General features: G+C 41.1%; 1 protein-coding gene across 1 annotated transcript in view; it reads left to right on the top strand.

Moving 5' to 3' along the window:
* Positions 1-13597: 13597 nt before the first annotated feature.
* The window catches only part of HCN1 (hyperpolarization activated cyclic nucleotide gated potassium channel 1), a 368096-nt gene continuing 358415 nt past the window's right edge, over positions 13598-23278 (top strand). Inside the window, exon 1 of the mRNA XM_029217880.1 lies at positions 13598-14292. Within this exon, the coding sequence (XP_029073713.1) occupies positions 13886-14292 (407 nt within the window). The 5' untranslated portion in view covers positions 13598-13885. The remainder of the gene's footprint in view (positions 14293-23278) is intronic.

The raw sequence follows: 23278 nt of genomic DNA, 5'->3' as shown, positions 1-23278 counted from the left end.
GAGGACCATTTTGTGAGTGAGGGGGAAAGCAAGCTAGCTGAAAAACCCAGGAGATCAAACCGCAAGCTATCTAATTAGCTCCTTCCTAAATGGATGCTTTCTCGCCTCCATTCAAGGAGCTCAGGGTCTGTGAATTGGCTCCTGTGGGAATTGCACGTGAAGCCTAGACTTTATTGTACTGGCTTAAATCAGTTCTCTGTTCATCAGACCTATAGTTTTGCTATTGGAACTAAGATTCGTACACATTGGAACTGTGTAAAGCAAGGACTGAAGTTTCCCCTCTTCTCACTCACCCCACTGTGATGCTGAGACTCTGACCTCTGAGGAAGGGTGGGTGCTCAGCTGCTGCTGGTATCTCCGAGAGAGCAGGCTGGGGAGGTCCTGGGGTGTAGAAAATCTGCAAAGTAGTACACCCTGCTGCTACCAGAAACACTGTCAGTGTCACGGAGAAGAACCATTGCTATGTGACGGTGACAGGAACAGGAAACATAGGAGAAGTGTGTTTCTTTTCCCCCTTCCAGATTTCCAGTCCACTCTAGTACTCCCTTTTGGGAGAGCCTAACAGTGATTCAGCTGGCAAAAAAGAAATGTGGTTTGTGGAGTCCCAGATATAAGCAGAGAAGGACCAGTTTATATGTGAGAGACAATGGCTTAATAATGAGCACACCTTCAGAAGCAGACATATCTCATTGTTCTAGAATTAATTTATTCCTCTGTATATATTCTTTAATACCTACCATATACTAGGAACTCTAGAGATTAGAATGGTGAACAAAATGGACTAAATGTCTCCATGGAGTTTATTTTCTAGTGGAGAAAGGCCAAAAATAGCAACTTGAACAAATAAAAATAACATTTCAAATAAGTGCTGTAAAAACAACAAAATAGAAACCCCTTATGCTATTTATACTGTTTCATAGCAACCTAGTTATCTGGTAATCCATTGGTTTGCTCTCAATGGGCGACTGGTTCCAAGTGGACACAGGTGAGCACTTAATTAGCTGTTTGGCCACTTCCCCTGGTACTGTGAGTTTCTCGATTCCATTACATGGAGTTTTGTTGCGTTTAGTTCTGTCTCAGCAATTTAATCAATTTCAAATACCTCATATCTCTCTGGTGGTCTGTGTCTTAGTCTGTTCAGGCCGCTATAATAAGAGACAGCCAACCCTCTGGATCCTCAGGTTCTCCATTTGTGGATTCAACCAACCGCAGCTGATTTGAGTCTGCAGATTGCTGAATCAGAGGATGTGGAACTCTGCATGGGGAGGGCCATTTTATATAAGGGGCATTTTACGTAAGGCATCTGCAGATTTTGGTATACATGTGGGAAGGGGGAGAGGTGTCCTGGAACCAATCCCCCACAGATCCCAAGAGATGACTGTACCACAGACTTGGTCGTTTATAAACTACAGATACTTCTTTCTCACTGTTGGAGAAAGATCACTGGGAGTCCAAGATCAGGATGCGAGCACAGTGGGGTTCTGTTGAAAGCCCTCTTCCAGGTTGCAGACTGCTGACTTCTTGGCTGTGACCTCTCATGGTAGAAGGTCTAGGGAGCTCTGTGAGTCAGTATAGACTAGGGAGTGTCCTCTGCCTTCTTTTAAAAGGCACAAATCCCATTTATGAGGCCTCACCCTCATGAACTAGTCACCTTCCAAAGGCCACTTCTTAATTCCATTACCTTGGGATTAGGATTTCAACATACGAATTTTGGGGGACACAAACATTCAAACCATAGTAGTCTATATTTGTACCCCACTCTGGCACCACACACTTCTGGCGCTACCTGATGTCCATGTCAAGATAATTGGTTATGTCACAGAAATTAACTTTAGCAAAAAGAAAATCCGTAAGATTGAAGAGAAAGCTGAAGAAATCAGTTTGAAGAGTACAGAAAACGAGTATATCCAGGGTATTTTGAGGCAGGAAGAGCTTAAAAGTTTCATTCATGTGCCATTACTGGAATATGTAGGCAAAATCATGTGTATTTTTTTTTCTGTCCTTACTGCACACTACTTAGGATTCAAAATCGCTGGAGAGAAAGAGCTCAGATCATGTGTTCTTCCCTTGGCTGTCCTGGAATGGTGAGAAAAGAGATTTGTCTCTTAAAAGCCTCTGCATTATTTCACATTTCACAGGGGAGGACAGAGAAACTTAATGCAACGTGCCACCAAGATAGCTCATAATCAGGGAGGTCATTTCTCAAAATGAAATTGGAAGGCTGTTAGATATGAGAATTGGATGCTAAGAAGTAAAAAAATCACTGAAGTCAGTTTCACCGTTTAGCTGCTATCTCCAATTAGTCCAAATAAACTAGAGCTGACTTGATATTACTCACTGGGTTTAAAATTCATTCACGTGCATTCGAAGGAGAGTTATTGCTATCTTCTTAATTAAGTAAAATAATTAAAGGGCAGAATTACTATGCTAGTCTGTTGTCCCAGGTTTTCCTTATACACCTGTACTTATACACATTTGATTGAAGATACATATGTTCAATGATGTTAACTATAATAATAATAAATCTTTGCAGATCTTCACGTAGAGAATCATTTTCTTGAAAGGCCTGATTTTGAGAGGAGGAAAAATCACTCCTTATGTAACCCATACTTATTCACTTATTTAGCACCTGGCACCTGGTAAGTAAAGCTGAGGTTATCTTCAGAAGCAACTCAAACGTTCTTTGTTCTTAACCACCTTCCTCCCGACTGCATATTTCTGGAAGTCCCTGAGGGTGTTGCCTTTATGCTCAAGAGGAAGTTCACGCTCTGTAGGGCTGCTGTTCCAGGGAGCACAAGCACGGAAGACCTTGCCGTGAGCTGCCTGTGTGTGGCAGACAGGGCATCTCTGAGTGGACGCCATGGTCTCTGCTTCCTCCCAGAGGACACACCTCTAACACTGGGGGCCACTGTGTTGTCAAAGCTGCTGGTGCTCTGCGTGTGACAAGGGTATATATGAGTATGTGTGAGTCAGAATAGAGAGGACCATCCTCTCCCCATTACGCTTTGATATAAGCACCCCAATAATCCATTTCCCTTATGTTTTACGCTTGTTAGTGAACAGTCCATTCATTTCCTCTCTCCAGGATATTCAGCCATCCATGAGCGTGGGTAGGGGTATGGCTGAGCAACAGGCACTAACACAGTCTCAGAATCACTACATCCTTCATCTTGTGGTTGTTTTAGAGCTTCAGGTTTATGACGCCTGCTTCTTTCCTTAGTATGAGTTTCCCTAAGAAGCTTCTCAGTCTTCACACAAGCAGGCTTTTGATGGCTCATTGACCGACTTTCCATGCACTGCTAACTAACACTGCCAATTTCCATCCAAAGTCAACCCACAAAAATAAAAAGTGTTTTTCATTAATTCATAACCCATAGTACCAATTATTTCAACTGAACTCTAGGGCCAGTACTCAGGTTGCCTAAAGCTACTTCAGGTTCTGGTACTCTGTGAATCTGGGAGTTTCTGACTCTTTGGATGATTACTTTGGCTTATTTTCAAGACTTGCTATTCCCGAGAAGTCTGGTCAATCAATGGTCCTGGATAAGTGACTTGATTTGTATCATTTAACTATCCCCAAGGCTGCTGATGAATAAGGATCTTTTGTTCATTTATTACACATTTAAAGACCCCAGTATAACTCACTGTTAATTCCTTCAACTTCTAATATATGCTGTAATAAGCTGCCAACTTCTGTTTCCACAGAAAATTTACTTTTTCAAGATATTGTTTATAAATAGCACTTTCTTCACCCAGATTCTATTTAGTATCTGTGTAATAATATACTAATATCTCTTCTCTTTTATCTAGAAAAAATATTGTTAAATCTAAAATTTAGAGTCCGTTCTGCTTTGCATTAAGTCACCTGAATCATTTTCCATTATAATATGGGCTCAGTAATTTTACTGCTATTATATGATTTGTCATGAAATGATCCTGGTTCTATAAGGTGATATTTCAGCAAAAATACAGATGAAGAGAGAAGAACAGTAGTCTGTGAATTTTCTTCTACCTGGTAAGAGGATCTTCTTAAGCCTTTAGTCCGTTGTATTAAAAATAAGAATTGCAATAATTATGTAATTACTAATGTATAATTAATTATATTTTGTTATAAGTTTCTTACCTCGAAGGGAGAAAATAAGCCTATTATTTCATTTTTTCAAAACCAACTTATTGAATAAAACTAGGTGCCAGTCACTGTTCTAAATCCTAGGAACACAGTAGTGAATAAAGCCTATGGACTCACATTCCAGTGGGAGAGACAAGCAATCAATAAATAAAGAGGTAAAATATTGAGCATGTCACTTGGGGTCAAGAGCAGAGGAGAAACATAACGCAAGGAAGAGACTGGAAGAAATAAGAAGAGTTGCCTTTTACGTAAAATGATCAGGGAAGGTTTACTGAGAAGATCACCTCAAGCAAACACCTGTTTGAGGTGTGAGAAAAACATCACAGGTAGAAGGAACAACATCTGCCAGTCCTGAGGTAGAAGGATGCCTGGAAGTTTGAAGAAAAGCAAGGAGGCCTGTGTGGCTGGAGCAGAGTTTGAGGGAGCAGGCTGGTAGGCGATGGGGTCAGAGAGGTGACAGGGCTCAGGACACCACTGTCAAGATTGTGGCTTTTACTGGGAGAGTCATCCCCTGAGACGGTTGGGACTAGAGAAATGAGCTGGCCTGGCTTCTGTTGTAAATGACTCATTCTGGCTGGAGAGTTTGAATTTAAATTATAAAGAGGCAAAGGATTGAGAAGAGGTCAGATTTAGAATGTAGAGAAAATAGGAATTGTTGACAGATTGGATAAAAGGTGGAAGTGAGGCAGAGAGATCAGCGATAAAACCATTTTTTAATCTGAACAGGTGGGATGTATATTAGAGTTATAGTTGATGTTTCACAAAGATTGTTAACCAAAGCAGATATGGGTTAAGAAACTTCTCTAAAAACAAGTGTTGCTGAGGGCTTCTCTGGTGGTGCAGTGGTTTAGAGTCCGCCTGCTGATGCAGGGGACACGGGTTTGTGCCCCGGTCTGGGAAGATCCCACATGCCGCGCGCGGAGTGGCTGGGCCCGTGAGCCATGGCCGCTGAGCCTGCGCGTCCGGAGCCTGTGCTCCACAACGGGAGAGGCCACAACAGTGAGAGGCCCGCGTACCGAAAAAAAAAAGAACAAAAAAAAAACAAGTGTTGTTGAATAATATTCTTAGAGAATGTGTATTGAATTATATATAGTTAGTTAATAATTTCACATATACATATAATGAAAACTAAACAATTTTGATGATTATAGAGAGACAAAAAGGCCGATGGATCTGTGGGTTCTCTGGTGAGGGAAACAGATACCAACTTTGGGACTTCCCTGGTGGTCCAGTGGTTAGGACTCCGTGCTTCCACTGCAGGGGGCCTGGTTTCGATCCCTGGTCAGGGAACAAAGATCGCACAAGATGCATGGCACAGCCAAAAACAAAAACCAAAAACAAAAAAGATGCCAACGCTGACAAAGGAATTTATTAGAAATTTATTAGACATGTATTAGGAATTTGCTAGACATGTATTAGGAAGTTTTACCAGTCAAGATCCTGGCAAGAGAAAGGTGGCACACTCAGCAGATTTCATTGAAGATATTTTAATGAGGGGAGATGTGGCATGCAGAGATATGGGCAGAGTTAAGGAGACCCACAAGGATGGTAAAGCAGCCACGCGGGAACTAGGCACAGCTGGGAGGCCTTACTGTTCCTAAAGTGTCAGTTATTACCGCACCGGGCATGAAGCTATAGCCCTTGAGAAGGCTGTGGGTGCTGTGGCCACAGAGTAAATCAGCCTAGGACAGAGTCATGGAAAGGAAGGGAGTAAAGTGGCATAAGGGGAATAAAAACCTGCTTCTTTTTCTCCTCTTGCCCTTCTGTTTTCTCTTGGTCCCTCCTACTGGCCTTGAGAGGTCAGAGTACATGGAGTCCTGGTGATGGGCAGGCCATGGCTCTCAGCCTCTGGGGCACGGGGAGATGAGAAGGGGGCAGAGATTAATTCTGGAGGGAGAAATAAAGAATCTACAGCCCAGAGCTTCACATAATTTAAGGAAGATCCGAACACTGAGACACAAATGAGGGCAGCCCTATGGAATTCCTGTGGGAGAATCCGTGGAGTGCATCTCTACATTGTTATTGTGGAAAACTCAGCCCCAGCTGCCAGTTTCGCTTAGTCTGTGTTGAAGAGCTCAGGTTCTGGGAGAATAACTTTCATGACCTGGCTTTGAGTCAAGCGCCCACACTTGTGATGGGAGGAAAGGGTAGCAGGGTCCAGGGATTAGAGCCCAATCCTAACCATGTGGAATTTGAAAAGGGCTCCATCTCAGAGAAAGGGATTATAGACCAAGAAAATCAGCAGAAGGCTGTCTCCTGCAATATTAAAATATTTATATCCAATATTTTTTTTAACAGAAAAGTAAGTTTCTCAAAATGGACACCAATGTTTCAGAATACAGTGATGTTGTTTAATTCATTTCTCAATTCCAATAAGGTCAAAAATTTGTCCTTTTGTGGGATTCTTTACCCTCTTTTTTTCCAGCTAAAATTTTATCCCTAATTCAAGGTCATTCATTTTAGAATAAAAGCTTTTGTTTATAAAAATCTTAAGAAGAGGATACGTGAATGGGTCGGTTTAGTAACAATTGCCACTGTTGGGGTGTGAGGGGCGGGGGACAAAACAGGTAAACAAAATCTCAACAAGTAGGGTCTGTCAATTGCTAGAGACAACAAGAATCACAAAAATTAACCTTCTTTAACCCAACTTATGCATTCTAATTGATTCAGAACAATAATAGTCTCACTTAAAACAGTATGCAACTTCATTTCCAGACTCTGAAATTTCTTGCTAAGGAGGTGGAGAAAGTCAGCTCTGAGACTCAAAGGTGATCAATAGCCTCTTTGTTGGTGACAGTACCACCTCCTCTCTTTCAGACAATGAGTCATGAGGTTTGGCCTTGGAAATGAAAGGTTAAAGGAAAATACAACTTTAAGAAGGAAAGGAAAATCCATCAATTCAGCATCGGCAAATGATGAACCCCATTTTGTCTTGTTCATTTATTTGCTTATTCATTCATTCATTCATCTGGTGACGAGATATTTAATGATTTTTAATATGCCAAGAAGGGCTTCCCTGGTGGCGCAGTGGTTGAGAATCCGCCTGCCAATGCAGGGGACACGGGTTCGAGCACTGGTCTGGGAAGATCCCACATGCCGCGGAGCAACTAGGCCCGTGAGCCACAACTACTGAGCCTGCGCGTCTGGAGCCTGTGCTCCGCAACAAGAGAGGCCGCGATAGTGAGAGGCCCGCGCATCGCGATGAAGAGTGGCCCCCGCTTGCCGCAACTAGAGAAAGCCCTTGCACAGAAACGAAGACCCAACACAGCCAAAAATAAATAATAAAAAAATAAATTAAAAATATATGCCAAGAAACGTGAGCTTGAAAAAATATCTATCTATCTATCCAGCTATTATTAAAATAAGAGGCACACCATTTCAGTTAGTGGCATAGGCAGTGTTGGAGTTAGATGGAGCATGGTCAAGCAGTAGCTCCATCACATAAAAGCTGTGTCAAATTTTTCTGTCAGTTAGCGCTCTATCCTACCATGTAAAATAGAGACAATCTTTGCCTTATGAACTTAAAGTGAGGTAGATATCTGTAAAGCACATTGCACAGGGCCCAGGACTGAGTAAGCTGGTATTATCATTAGAAGCTATAGAACTAATATTGCCCACACTCTAGGATAAAAGATACAAATCAGTAATTATAATGCACTGTGATCATCCCTATAGCAGTGAAATGCTTAGTGATATATAAAATGAATTAATAGCCAAAAATTTATCCAAACAAACAAAACAAACCTCAAGTACTATGTTAAATAAAAGTGGCATCCTTATCTTGTTCTTGATCTTGGAGGAAAAACTTTCCATCTTTCCCCATTGATACAATGTTTGCTATGGGTTTTTCATATATGGTTTTTATTATGTTGAGGTGGTTTCCTTCCATCCTGGTTTGTTCAAGGTTTTTAATCATGAAAGAGCATTGGATTTTGTCAAATGCCTCTTCATCAATTGAAATCACCATGTGAGTTTGCTTCCTTTATTCTGTTACTGTGGTGTATTACATTGAATGATTTTCTTATGTTGAAATATTCATTCAGGAATAAATCCCACTTGATCAGTGTACAATTCTTTTAAAATGCTGCTGAATTTGGTTTGCTATTATTTTGTTGAGAACTTTGGTATCAGTGTTCATAGGGATATTGGTATATAGCTTTCTTTACTTGTAGTTTATTTGTCTGGTTTGGGTATCAGGGTTGGGCTAGTCTCATGGAATGAGTTAAAAAGTGTTCTGTAATCTACAACTCTTTTGAAAAGTTTAAGTACTGGCATTTGTTGTTCTTTAAATGTTTGGTAGAATTCACCAAAGTGAAGCCATCAGGTCCAGGGCTTTTCTTTTGGGGGGAGGAGATTTCTTAAAATTTTTATTACTTATTCAATTTTCTTACCAGTTATAGGTCTATTCACATTTCCTATTTCTTCATGATTTAGTCCTGGTAGGTTTTGGGTTTCTAAGAATTTGTCCATTTCATTTAGGTTATCCACTTTGTTAGCGTACAATTACTCTCAGTACTCTCGTATAATCCTCTTTATGTCTGTAGAATCAGTAGTGATGTCCCCATTTCAATTTATTTTAGTAATTTAAATCTTCTCTCTTTTTTTCATAGTCCATCTAGTTAAAGGTTAGTCAGTTTTGTTGATCTTTTCAAAGAACTAACTTTTAATTTCATTAATATTCTCTATTATTTTCTATTCTCTATTTCATTCATCTCTGCTCTAATCTTTATTATTTCCTTCCTTCGGATAACTTGAGTTTAGTTTGTTCTCCTTTTTCTAGTTCCTTATTTTGTAAAGTTAGGTTGTTGATTTGAGATATCTCTTGTTATTTTTTTTATTTTTTATTTTTTGCGTAACGCGGGCCTCTCACTGTTGTGGCCTCTCCCACTGCGGAGCACAGGCTCCGGACGCGCAGGCTTAGCGGCCATGGCTCACGGGCCCAGCCGCCCCGCGGCATGTGGGATCTTCCTGGACCGGGGCACGAACCCGTGTCCCCTGCATCGGCAGGCGGACTCTCAACCACTGTGCCACCAGGGAAGCCCTCTCTTGTTTTTTAATGTAAGCATTTATGGCTATAAGTTTCCCCCTTTGCACTGCTTTCATTGTGTCCCATATATTTTGGTATGCTGTGTTTTTGTTTCCATTCATCTTAACTATTTTCTAACTTCTTTTGTGATTTCTTCTTTGATCCATTGGTTGTTTAAGAGTGTGCCGTTTAATTTCCACAAATTTGTGAAATTTCCAGTTTTATTTCTGTTATTGATTTTTAACTTCTTCCCGTTGTGGTCAGAGAAGATACTATGTATGATGTCTATCTTTTAAAATCTATTGAGGCTTAATTTGTGGGCTAACATATGGTTTATCCTGGAAAATGTCCCCTGTGCCCTTGAGAAGAATGTGTATGCTGTTGCTGTAGGGAATGTTCTGTATGTGTCTATTAGATCTAGTTGGTTTATTTTGTTAAGTCCTCTGTTTCCTTACTTATCTTCTAGTTGTTCTGTCCATTGTTGAGAGTAGAGTTTGGAAGTCCCCAAGTATTATTATAGAACTGTCCACTTCTCCAATTGTCAGTTTTTGCTTCATATATATTGATGGTCTGTCATTAGGTGTGTAAACGTTTATAATTGTTATGTCTTTTTGCTGTATTATACATTAATATATAATTTCCTTTGTCTCTTATAACTTTTTGATTTAAAGTCTATCTTGTCTGATATTAATATAGCTAGCTCTTCTCTTATTTGGTTACTATTGCATGGACTATATTTTTCCATCCTTTCACCTTCAATGAATTTTCCATGTTTACTTTGTACGAACTTTCTAATTTCTGTTATTCTAAATCCTATTATTAATTGTAACGGTAATGCAGCTGATTCTTCCGGTTTTCCAGGGAGGCAATATTATCAACTGAAAATACTATATATTGCAGACATGCTGAGTTTGAGTGTCTTGTTCTGACTTTAATAGCACTAGTGTTTCACATTAAGCATGATATTGGCGGTTGCTTTCCACATAGACACTCAAGTTTGCCTGTGCACGAGACAGAGACGCTGTGAGACTGCCTTTCGTCAGCTGTTCTTTTCACTGCAATGGTAAGCCATTGCCTTCTTCAACAGAGACAGATCTGACTCTATTTCCTTACATGTGAAATGTGTATTTAACATATTCCTCTATCCTAGTACGGGGACTGAAATGTTTTACCCCTTAAACCTTTAAATTTCACTAAGAATTTTCCAATAAGCTGTCAAACTTCAAGTTGCCCATCTATCTTTTTTTGGTCTCATTTCACATGTGCTTGCGTCTGCTGCATGGAGATTTTATTTTAGTTTCATATTAATCTTCTGCTGCTGCCTGCAATTTGATTTTAAGCAGAATATTAAAGGAAACAGAACATTTAAAAAGATGCATGATCCTTGTATGTACTGCACAACCCTCATGATAACTACTAATGGGACATTCTCATGAAATGAATTCATAATTGATATTCTCTGATGAGACCTCAGAAATCAAATTCCTTTGAAATACAAGGCACTTTGACATCATGAGCATCTAATGACGTAGAATGAAACATGATGGTAGTCCTCCTTCTAAGATGACTTAAAGAAAAAAGAAAACACTCTAATTTAGCTCTATGGATTTCAGCCTGAGATGGTTTATCAATGAACAGACATGGAAACAAGTTGAGGAGAGGTTATCCTCAAAATTCACGCCTATTCTGGATATGATACATATGTGTCTGGAGCAGTTAGAGGAGGGATAGGATGAGGAGAGGAGGAAGTGAAAATAGGAAAGTAAAATTTAGGTCTGGGGCTTGAGAGTAGGAAGATAAACAGGTGCAAACCCTAACTTGCCCTTATCTCCTCAATTTCACTCTGAGCGAATAATCAGTCCCTAATTTCTTCTTTCGTCAAAAACTTCTCTAATTCATTCAGTGAATTCAGAAATAGAATAGAACAACTAAACAATGAAAGAAATTTGTGCTAGCCACAGAAGTTGTTTCACTATTGGGTCACATTCTAAAACACATTTGCTAATTCTGTCTATCTTGTCTGTCACTCATTATTTTCATTCTTTTATAGCTTTCACTCTGTTCTAATCTTCTTGTAACTTCTCTCTTTTTATAAGGAAGCTTTTAATGTAAGTCCACGTTCTAAATGACTTTAAATCAACAGTCTGAAAGGAAAGTGAAGAAACTTGACTTTTTCTATTGCTGGCAACTTTAAGTTAATAAACAGGTATAATATACATATTCTCCAAATTTTAAAAAACAATATATTGTTTTGAGAATTTCAATGAATGAAAAATGGCCTAAAAGCTATACCTGGAACAACCAATGAATGGTTTGTGACCCTGTTTAAACATTTCTTTGTTCTATTTTGAAAACTTGGTTTTCAGTAATTCTGTCATATTAGTTTAGTACAGACGTTGAAACTGAGAAAAATTCTGACAAAAATAACTGCCTGATCATGATTAAGTTGAAAAAGAACAAATAGAAGGATTGGCTTGAAGAAAACAGAAAGTGACTTAAACTCAGTTAGCATAACATTTTTGATGGTATATTTTTAAATTATTATAAAATTTAAAATTTATGCTAAAATATACATTGTCACACTCATGACTGGAAATAGAGGGATTGGAGAAGCCTGCAGAATGGGAGAAAAGTAGGGAACATCTTTAGTCTAATAAAGAGAAGCTGCCTGAGTAATCCAGCCTTTCTTAGGAAGAACTGTGCTTTAGGCAGTGTTGGGTTTTATCTATCCCCTTGGCTTCCTTCTTCCCTCAGCACCTGGTATCCTCACCTGACCTCTTGGATTTCCAAAGTCCCTACTTTGATAGATCACAGCATTATATTGTTCCTATTTTCCTTATGTCTTACCATTGAAATTTGGCCACCTATGCTTATTTCTTAAGGTTCTGGTTTTTGATTAGCTGAAAACATATGGTGTCTGAGTCAGGCTGGAGCTCACTGAACAAAGAGATTTAGCATAGACTATGGTAAGTAGAATGGAAAGGGGAATCTTACAGAATTAGAGCACAGCTAGGCCTAAAGGCTTCTAGTTTCTGCCTCTCTCTTCTTTTTTCTCGGTTCTCTGCCTCCATTCTCAGCCCCTGTTAACCCCTCATGGGGGCCTCTAGTTGTCTTCCTCTGTCTTTATCCCTGCCTCTCCTAGTCTCAATTGGCTTCATCCCCATTCAGCTTTTCAGGAAAGCACCTTGATTCGGCCCACTCATTTTTTCGTGCTAGGCCGTTGCTCGCCAGCTTGTCACAGATTTCCTCCCCAAAGTGCCCACTCCTCTCCCCCTAAAAGGTGGCTGTAGTCAACAGGACCCATGAGATCAGGGACTCTTGGCAGGGCAGGAATTCCTTTAAAGAGTCTGCTGGCAGGAAGGCAATGCTTGTATCTGGAACAGATGTTTTGGGACATTTGGGAGTCCTGAAGCTCTTCAGACTTGGGGCTGCCCTGCCGAGGGACTGGTGAGTTTGGCAGAACATCTTGCTTCCTTTAGGTGATCCACTGGGTTTGGGAGACACTGAGGGAATAAGAGGAATCTCAGAAGGCTTTCTTCAGCATCAGCAGCATGCTGTAAGTTTCACTTGAGAATACTTTCCCCCGTCTGAAATTGTGATTACATTCTGCCTAGATTCTAAGACATCTTGGCTTCCTGGTGAGGCATAGGTGAACACTGCCCAACATACACGCCTCTTAGTGTGTTTTATTGATTACATAACATGAAAAGTTAGGTCAGCTCTGGTGAGGTTTCCCTAACACACTTTTCTTTCAGTATTGGCCGCTGGAAGACCTGCATATTGATGTGAGTGGCCTTGGGAAGAAAGAAATCCCATCTTCTGCGTAACGAGCTCGGAGAGAATAAACAAGGATAAGTGTAAGGAGGTCAGCTGTCGGTCCCTAGGTGCAGAGCTTCATCTGAAAAGCCCCAAGCAGCTAATTACCCTGGGTTACACAGAATCTAGTCTCTTTTCCCTGTCTGCCTCTCTCCTTCAAGTGCACACACACACACACACACACACACACACACAAGTTCACTTCCACTCATTAAATTTATCATCCATTGTCAAATCTTACTTTTTTATGTACACCTAGCTGTACGCTGAATTTTCTGCACGCAGAGCCAGCCTATCTCCCTTTCCCGATCTGTAACATCATTCAAACAGGCATTCAATGTGACAAGGTCTCAATGAGTTCAAGGATGTTTGTTTCTTTTGGATAAATATACATCCGCTGGCTCAGTCTTCCTCCCTCTGTTTTTCTGACTCTCTCTCCTTTTTCATGCAAACATACACCGAGTCTCTCACAACACGTGCGAATAAATGTCTCGAGGGCTCCTGAGTTCAATGTCACGCTGGGCAGAAGTGGAGCAAGAGTGGAGGGAGAGCGTGCGGCGTGCGGGCGGGGAGACTCCCTTTCCAGCCAGCAGAGGGCAGCCGCCGGGAGGCGCTGGCGCGCGAGGGCTGAGCGGAGCCTCGCCTCGCTCGGACAGCCTCAGCCTCAGCACCTGGCGCGCCGGAGCGGGGAGCGCAGCCACTGAGGGCAGCGGCGGCGGCGGGAGCCAAGCGCGCAGCGAGCAGCGGCGCGGGCGGGAAGCAGAAGCCGCCGCCGCCGCCGCCGCCGCCGCCGCGACGGGCAGCCGGGCTCGGCGGCCGCCGGATCGGGCCCCTGCCCCCTCCGCTTCGTGTCCCCGGCGCTGGGCGGCCGGCGAGTCTGGAGCCCGCGCCGTCGCCGGCCGCGTCCCCCGGGCATGGAAGGAGGCGGCAAGCCCAACTCGTCGTCCAACAGCCGGGACGATGGCAACAGCGTCTTTCCCACCAAGGCGCCCGCGACGGGCGCGGGGCCTGCCGCGGCCGAGAAGCGCCTGGGCACCCCGCCGGGGGGCAGCGGGGCCGGCGGGAAGGAGCAGGGCAATTCCGTGTGCTTCAAGGTGGACGGCGGCGGCGGCGGCGGCGAGGAGCCGGCCGGGGGCTTCGAGGACGCCGAGGGGCCCAGGCGGCAGTACGGCTTCATGCAGCGGCAGTTCACCTCCATGCTGCAGCCGGGGGTCAACAAATTCTCCCTCCGCATGTTTGGGAGCCAGAAGGCGGTGGAGAAGGAGCAGGAAAGGGTTAAAACTGCAGGCTTCTGGATAATCCACCCTTACAGCGATTTCAGGTGAGGACTCCCTGTCGCCGCCCCACCCTCCCTTCCGGGCGCGCCCTTAAACGCGCTTCCCCGCTCTTGGGAGGGGGCGCACGGGGACTCGCGGGGAGGGGGTGCCGGGCTGGCGGCGGGCGGCGCCGCCGGAGGCTTGCACTCGGGCGACAGGCTCGACTCTTCACAACTAGTTTCCACCCAGGAGAAGGTTGTCTGATGTGTTCCTGTTGCCCGGGCACCCCGGGGAGGTTCTCTTGCTTTGCCTCGGGAACTTTGGGGCCAGGTCGGGGAAGAAGGCCACGGTGACCCCCGGATGGGAGGATGCTAAGTTGTGCAGGGAAACTTTCCCTTCGGAGATGAGAGTGTAAGAAAGTGGCCAGAAAGTCGTCTTGGGGGTGCCACCCTCCCTCGCGCTACTCCCCCAAGAAGTGGGTCCCTCCCAGAGGGGAAGAAGGCGCCCCTGGGTTTGAGGAGAGGATGGGGCGACCGGAGACAGTGACTCACAGGTCCCAGCCGGTCCAGCCTCTCTCGCCTGTGGGGAGTGCAATTAGTCTGTCTCTCAAACGCTTATAGTCTCTGGGTATCCTCAGTGCCTTGCTTCAGGATAGTGGCTGGCAGGCTGAGGATTGGTAATTTGCGCTTGGAGAGTCCCTGACTTGAGATTTCAGTGGAGCTGGCGCTGCCAGGTGGGGCAGGAGCGTGACAGGAAGCCTCGAGTTCCCGAAACGGAGACAGGGGGCGTTTCCAGAGCCCCCTTCCTGAAACAGAGGAACACCCTTTCTTGACCTTGGCTACTAGTCTATTTCAGAAATTTCTTTCCCGTTTCCCAACTCGGGAACAAGGGCAGGAGAGCTGTCAGCTGTCAAGGAAACTCTGCTTCGGCGAATTAAAATTAAGACATTTCCTGATCTTATTTGTCGCCCAAGTATTCATTCGGTTATAAGCATGTTTAGAGATTATCAAATGAAGGTCGTGAAGTAGATCCTCTTATTAGTGCGCGAGCACCCTGCTGTCACGTTATATTAGCGCCGGAAGAAGGCTGGGCTTTTAATTTAAAAAAAAACAACAACACAAAAAACCCAAAATTAAAAACTCTGGGTGACATCTATCTATCCATTTATTGCTGAAATCGTTCGGAAAGGAAAAAGAAGAAAAACAGTGTGTGCACAAACTAAGAAGTTTTAATAGGCGGCTGTTAAATAGCCAACGAATGTAGCAATAAAAAGAAACATTACTTTGAGTTATGTTTAGAAGCTAAGGGACATTGCCTTCAACTCCACGCCTTAATGGGAGCTGTCCATAGTTCTGAATGACATTAGCTATGGAAAACCCATACTCCTGCCACACAAAGCCTTGGAGCAACTAACTGTCTTCACCTTCTCTGAGATATATATATATATACACAACATATATTCTCAGAAATAAGTAGCCACTATTATTTATGAATAGGGTGAATGGATTTTAGGAAGTGTGGAATGTGTAAGGTTCTTACTTGCAAAACCACATAGCAAAGTCCAAAGGAGGACTTATAAAACCTAACAACATTTATAGTCTATGGAAAATTAAGAGTTTGACAGAAAAAATATTCATATGAAAAGGATCTACTAAATAATCAAACATATTTCCTCCATTAGGGAGATACTTATAGAAACAAACCTATGAATGACCCTGTTCTAAGGTATATAAGATTTTCATGTTCTTTAGAATTTTAAAGGTTGAAATAAAATGTAGAATACTATCTGTACCTCAGTCTTTAATGGAAATGTATTGCCACCCATATTATAATTTTTTCATGAAAAAACTTTACATGGAAACAGCCTTCAGTCTTAATAAGAAAAGTAAGCATAGCTTTCCAGAAATATATGTAGTTCAATATTTACATGCAAATAAAATGCTAAACTTTGTTTATTTAATTTCACACTCAATTAAATGGTTACTTATGATACTTTTATTTCTTGAACAGTGTGAAAAGAGACTACACTTTTTCAAAATGGTAGACTATATCAAATAATTAAACTTTCATCAGTTACTACATAAAAACCATGGGGCCACCTTTCAGGAATCGGCATACTGTGCCAAAATCTTTTGAATGAATGAAATTCATGAAATTAAAGATTCTCCACATTTTCCCAAATGAATCATATGAGACAAAATATCTCTTTAAAACAAAAAAAATTGTTACTAAGCAGAGGAAGAAATTGAAATCAGTTGATGGTTTAATTTTATCATGCATTTTAAAGAAATGAGAGATGATTAAAGAATGCTCTAATACCCTAAACAAACTCTACTGTGGAACAGTTTGGAATATTTGATTTTCCCTTGCATAATTGGAAAAAGGAAATGATAGACATAAATTAAACAGCTACTATGATTTAGGTTTTTAAAAGGAAGGAATCTGAAAAAAAATAGATTTAAAATCTCACAAGTACTATATACACCGGTTTTCTAAAATGACAAACTAAGGAAGAAATATAAATACTTGCTTGCATATGTTTAAGTCTTATTATTATTTCATTGATGTCTTTACATGATCTTAATACCAATATAGGATTTCTCAAAATCTATAACATGTCAGGATAACGTAATGAAAAAAGCAAAAATAAGAAAGACAATTCTGGCAGTATTTTTTTTTTTCCTAAAGGAAAAGCCATATGGGAGTAATCACCCACACAACAGAAATGTTATAGTCATGATCTCTTCACCTCAGACCCTTTCCTGGTGAAGACACTTTAAGGGAAGTGCTTTGCTATGTTTCATACAAATGCCAAACTTAAGCTCAGTAATCATCTAGTGGCTGAAAAAGTGACACTTAAGAATACATTTCCATGGAGAACGGGGGAGATACCAGAAATTAAAGATACCCAGGGCTTTTTCCTTCACTATCCTAGGGCTTTGCAGGGCCAGGGAAGTTTTGCAGGCAGCTCTTTGGTCAGCCCCACGCTGCTGAGTGCCGCATGAGCCCGCCACTCCAGGGCATGTCAGGACTTTAACGCTGCGGCTAGCGGTCTAGTCCCTTCTCAGGATGATTGATTCCTAAGTCAGGCTCCTTTCTCCTTCCCTCAGGCAGCAGGGCTGTGCTCCCACTGAGACTCCCAGAGAGCTAGCTCGGTGTTGCTCTCACCCGCCTGGGCCCAAGAGTGCTATTGCTGTGTCTGGAGGGTAGTTTTCTCCTACCTCCGGTGTAAGTAGGGCAGAGGCCCTGTATTTCCCTTCCTTCTCAGTGGAGGATGATGTTAGAAACTTTCAGGGACGAAAGAGGCGTCAAATACCATCAATACTGTTGGAAATAGCTGGGGGGGGAGTTAGAGAATTTAGTAAAAAAAAAATTGTATGTTTTTGTTTATACCATGGTATATAATCACCCAAACTAGGGAAAATATAGTTACTTAAAAAATAAGATTACACTGATTTTTGTGTGGTGAGGACATGGTCTCAGTCTTACTGAGTTTCATGTGAACAACACACACACACACAAATAATTTAATTTGAAGGTTAAATATGATTTTGAGATTACTAACAGTGATTTTACATTTATTAGCTAAAACTTTACCTTTCATTCATTAAATAAAAAAGTGACACTGGTCAAGCATTGTGCTTTCATAGCCAATCCATAGTTATGAGATAATCATTCAAGTACATTGAAAGAATAGCTAGAGGACTTTTGTGGATGTTTCTTATTACGTGAGTAATTTACCTTAGAAGAATTTATCAACAGATTATTTGTCATTTCAGAGATTCTGACATTATTTTGTTGCATCATGCTTACATAAGTACTTTTTAAAAAAATAATGCTCCCATTCCATATATATTGCCAGCAAACCTCTTGCCTCTGGTAAGGGAGGAGATTTTATATCTTGACTCATTATTTCTTCCACTGCTTTTCATCAATTGGTGTGAATAACTGTGAAAAGCTTATTGTGTCGTAAATACACAAGGACTCTAGAGATGGGAGTCATTTCCTGAAGATTCTGCCATATCTGGGCTTCCGTCTCTGCCTCATGTTGCATCTACAACTGTGCTGATGTCAGAGATCACTGATGTGTTCATTAGTGAAGGGAAGCTTCCTCCATAGAACAGTTAGTCAGAGAGAGAACGCTTGTTTCTAGGAGCTTCTCCTGAGAAAACAGTTCAACCTTCTGGGGTTTAAGGACTAATTAGCCAACTGCTGCTATGTTATCTTTGTGCTGAATACACTGTATTCTCCCAGCAATGCTCATTTTATTTGCTTTCCATATCAACACAATTGACCATAAGAATTTACTTTTTTTCCTGTTAGGTGAACCTTTTTATATCTTATAAATTCAATTCAGTTCTTCTTAGTGGCTCTAGCAACTGTTAGGCCCAATTAAAGTGAAACTATTTGAAAGATTCGGAGGTATGAATTTATTCAGTTACTTTTTCTTAGTATACATGTAAGCTATAAAACTTTAAATTTTCTTAAATATTTCATTATTTAATTGCAGTTAATAGATATAGTGATCATACTATTAAAATATTACAAGATATTTTCCATTTTTTTTCTGAGCAACTTTGCCTTTAAACCTACTTTTGGGGACATGGTGTAAATTGAGTCATTGGGCAGAAGCACTTTTACCAATTCATATTTAATTATGTGGGCTTGTATTTATGAACTTGCATGGTGAATAATAATGAAAGAGTTTCAAATGCATTGGAACCATATATTACTTACCATTGTTATCATAGGGTCACTTAACAGAATCTAGTTAAACTATATCTGCTTGATCGAAAATCAGAACTCAAAATAACACCAACACCAGAAAACAATTTAAATAGTATTTGTAATTCTGCATTATTCCACTCAATGAACCTGTGTCCCCGAGTGAGTATGAGGCAAGCAAAATATATCTGTGATCCTGATGTGAGCATTTTGCTATCCTGAGTGTAATTCTTATATTTAGCAGATAATTCACTCCCTTACTTGGAGACAAAAATTGGGTTTAGGATGAAGACTTTCCAATAGAGTTTCTTGTAAGTATCATACAAATTATGGCAGACCATCAGCACTGCAGGAAGAGTACTGAACATGTTCAGGGTCTGTGACAAATTTTCATTTTATCATGTTGGGCAAAGAAGTAGCAAACTATGAATTAGGCTGACACCATATATTTTAGGACGAGAGGTAGTGGTAATGAAGAAAAAGTCTGCATACACTAGGATTAAAAACTATTTTCACTTACAGTTTCTTCTAAAAATAATTTTTTGTGTGTGTGTGTGAAGGCATCTTGATGTACAATGTAGCATTATTTCCCCCTCCACCAAAAAAAAAAAAAAAATCAGGGGAAAATGGCGGTGCTTCCTGGTTCATCCTGGAATTTTCTGTTTTTGCAAAATAAACCTCATGGCTCTATTAATTCTGTGTGTGTGTGTGTGTGTGTGTGTGTGTGTGTGCGCGCGTGAGAGAGAGAGAGAGAGAGAAACTGTTCAAGGGACATCTGTATAAAAGGGACATCTGATAAATGTTCATTTATCTGACACACTTCACCCAAGTTTGAGTGATAAAAATTGATTTTGTGGGGCTTCCCTGGTGGCACAGTGGTTGAGAGTCCGCCTGCCGATGCAGGGGACACGGGTTCGTGCCCCGGTCCGGGAAGATCCCACATGCCGCGGAGCGGCTGGGCCCGTGAGCCATGGCCACTGAGCCTGCGCGTCTGGAGCCTGTGCTCCGCAACGGGAGAGGCCACAACGTGAGAGGCCCGCGTACCACAAAAAAAAAAAAAAAAAAATTGATCTTGTGACCCTTTTCAAGTTTATTCATTAATTTCCTCGTAATATTCTTCAACCGTTTCACCTAATAACTGACCACTCAGTTAAAGCAAGGTAGCAAAATTATGCATGCCTCAGATTTACAATTTAACAATCTTATTTACATAGACCTGTTTTTATTTTCAAGATGTTATTTATAACTCTAAAGAAGTAAGGCTAATTACATACACATAGAGTTAGCAACTGTTTACAAATTTTATATGTTCAGGTTTGTTTCCAGTATTTCAGTATTGTAAACAGTGCTGCAGCAAACATCTTTGTGCATGACTTTTCTTCATTATATTCTGTACCTGTTGATTTTACCAATTAATACTGCTATCAATTGAGACACATCTTAAAAATATAAGCGACGTGGGTTCACCAGTGCTGGTGTTCCTGTTTAGATATTCACAGGCAGTTTTAGGATGGAAAGTCAAAATTGTCCTCCATTCTATTCATCATAGAGTACGTAGAGTGGTAAGAGTGATCTTATGTCATGTCCTGTTATCCAGTGTCTAATGATGTTATCGCGCTGCTTACAGTCCTCTGAGGCCTTCCCATTACTCTTGAATACATTTGACAAACCTTACATGAGCTACAGGACCTTGCATAATTTCAACCTATCTGGGCAACCTCGTCACACACCACTCGCTTCCTCCCTGTCGTCAGCCACCAGGGTAAATTTTCAGCTCCTAGAACCAGCTGAAGCTCTCTCCTGCCACAGAGACTTTGATGTGACGTTTAACCCCACTGCCTGAAATTCTCCTTTCACTTTTTGTCATTCTGCATCATAGCTAGTTTCTCCTTGTCATCTGGATTTCAGTTTAATCATTGTGATCACCTTCACCTCCACCACCCCCCATTTTTTTTTCTCTTTGGGCCTCTTGTTTCATCAGAATTTATATTTTATGTACATCCCTCCACTAGAATTCAAGCTCACAACTTCATCAGTATTATTCAATTTTATATTCCTAATGCCATAAAAATGCACATAATAGACTTTTTTTTTCCTGCTAAGCTTTCTCAGATGCTTTATTTTTTTTACAGTTTTTTTGAGATATTATTTACCTGCCGTTACGGTTCACTCATTTAAAGGGAATGATTGCTTTCTAGGATGCTCACAGAGTTGTGCAACCATTACCACAATCCATTTTAGAAAATGTTATCACTTTAAGAAGGAACTCCATACCAATTAGTGCTCACTTGTCTTTCTCCTTCCCTTCCTCCCCTCACAGCTCTGTCCAACCACTAATCTACTTTCTGCCTCTATAGAATTCTTTTTTTATTCTGGAAATTTCATATCAGTGGAATCATACAATATGTAACCTTTTGTTATTGGCTTCTTTCCCTTAGTATAATGTTTTCAAGTTTCGTCTGTGTTGCAGCATGTTTCAGTACTTTGTTTTGATATGCATATACCAAATTTTATCCATTCATCAGTTGATGGATATCCGGATTACTTTTAGCTTTCGGTTTTATGAATACTGCTGGTATGAACACCGTTATATATTTTTTGTGCAGAGGTGTATTTTCATTTATCTTAGAAGTGAAATTTCTGGGTCAACATAACAGACTTTTAAAAAATATTACTGAATGAATGGGCAAAGAATTAGTCTCCAACCAGAGTGTGCCACATTTATTCTTTACATTAATAAATCCAGATAAAGAAAGCTGTTTCTTCCCTTACAGCAATACTTGGCATCCCCTCCTGGTGCCACCTGCAAGTACATGTCCCAACTATTACATTTTCCTGCCCAATATACAGAGGACTAAATGAAACTGCAGGGAGGTTAAGCAGCATAAACCTGGTGACGTAGATAGATAGTAAGAACTGGGCCAGGAGTTCAGCTCTTTGGATTCTTGATTCTGTCACTCCAACTCTTTTACCTAAAAAGAAACGAGGCTGCCGATATAAATAATTATCCACACCTGTGGGAAAACAGTATGTTAGACCTGATCATTTATTCTTCCTCCTTCCCGAAACCATCCCAAAATAATGTGAAAAAAAACCGCAAAAATTCATAGACAACTAGAAGGAAGAGGAGAAAGCAGAGAACAAGGGATCTCAAAAACATTTTGGAAAATAAAACATTTTGGAAAAGAAAGCTAATGGAGAAATTATTCTACTTATACAGTCCTTCACCATTGAACTGCAGAAGTGTTCAGGAAATGAAGGGAGCAGTTAAGAAATAGTTTCCAGGAAAGCCAGACTGAAACCAGGAGGATTAAGTAAGGGTCTCCTTAGTGAGTACAGAACTCTTTTTTTTTTAACATCTTTATTGGAGTATAATTGCTTTACAATGGTGTGTTAGTTTCTGCTGTATGAAAAAGTGAATCAGTTATACATATACATATATCCCCATATCTCCTCCCTCTTGCGTCTCCCTCCCACCCTCCCTATCTCACCCCTCTAGGTGGTCACAAAGCACCGAGCTGATCTCCCTGTGCTATGTGGCTGCTTCCCACTAGATATCTGTTTTACATTTGGTAGTGTATATATGTCCATGCCACTCTCTCACATCGTCTCAGCTTACCCTTCCCCCTCCCCGTGTCCTCAAGTCCATTCTCTACGTCTACATCTTTATTCCTGTCCTTCCCCTAGTTTCTTCATAATTTTTTTTTGTTTTTTGTTTTTTTTTAGATTCCATATACATGTGTTATCATACGGTATTTGTTTTCCTCTTCCTGACTTACTTCACTCTGTAGGACAGACTCTAGATCCATCCACCTCACTACAAATAACTCAATTTCATTTCTTTTTATGGCTGAGTAATATTCCATTGTATATATGTGCCACATCTTCCTTATCCATTCATCTGTCGATGGACACTTAGGTTGCTTCCATGTCCTTATTGTAAATAGAGCTGCAGTGAACATTGTGGTACATGACTCTTTTTGAATTATGGTTTTCTCAGGGTATATGCCCAGTAGTGGGATTGCTGGGTCATATGGTAGTTCTACATTTAGTTTTTTAAGGAACCTCCATACTGGTCTCCATAGTGACTGTATCAATTTACATTCCCACCAACAGTGCAAGAGGGTTCCCTTTTCTCCACATCCTCTCCAGCATTTATTGTTTGTAGATTTTTTTTTTTTTTTTTTTTTGGCGGTACTTGGGCCTCTCACTGTTGTGGCCTCTCCCATTGAGGAGCACAGGCTCTGGACGCGTAGCCTCAGCGGGCATGGCTCACGGGCCCAGCTGCTCCACGGCATGTGGGATCTTCCCGGACCAGGGCACGAA

This window comes from Monodon monoceros, unplaced genomic scaffold (assembly GCF_005190385.1).
Source record: "Monodon monoceros isolate NGI ecotype Baffin Bay Population unplaced genomic scaffold, NGI_Narwhal_1 Super_Scaffold_12, whole genome shotgun sequence".
NCBI classification, from domain to species: Eukaryota; Metazoa; Chordata; class Mammalia; order Artiodactyla; family Monodontidae; genus Monodon; species Monodon monoceros.
This window is presented reverse-complemented; position numbering and strand designations above follow the sequence as displayed.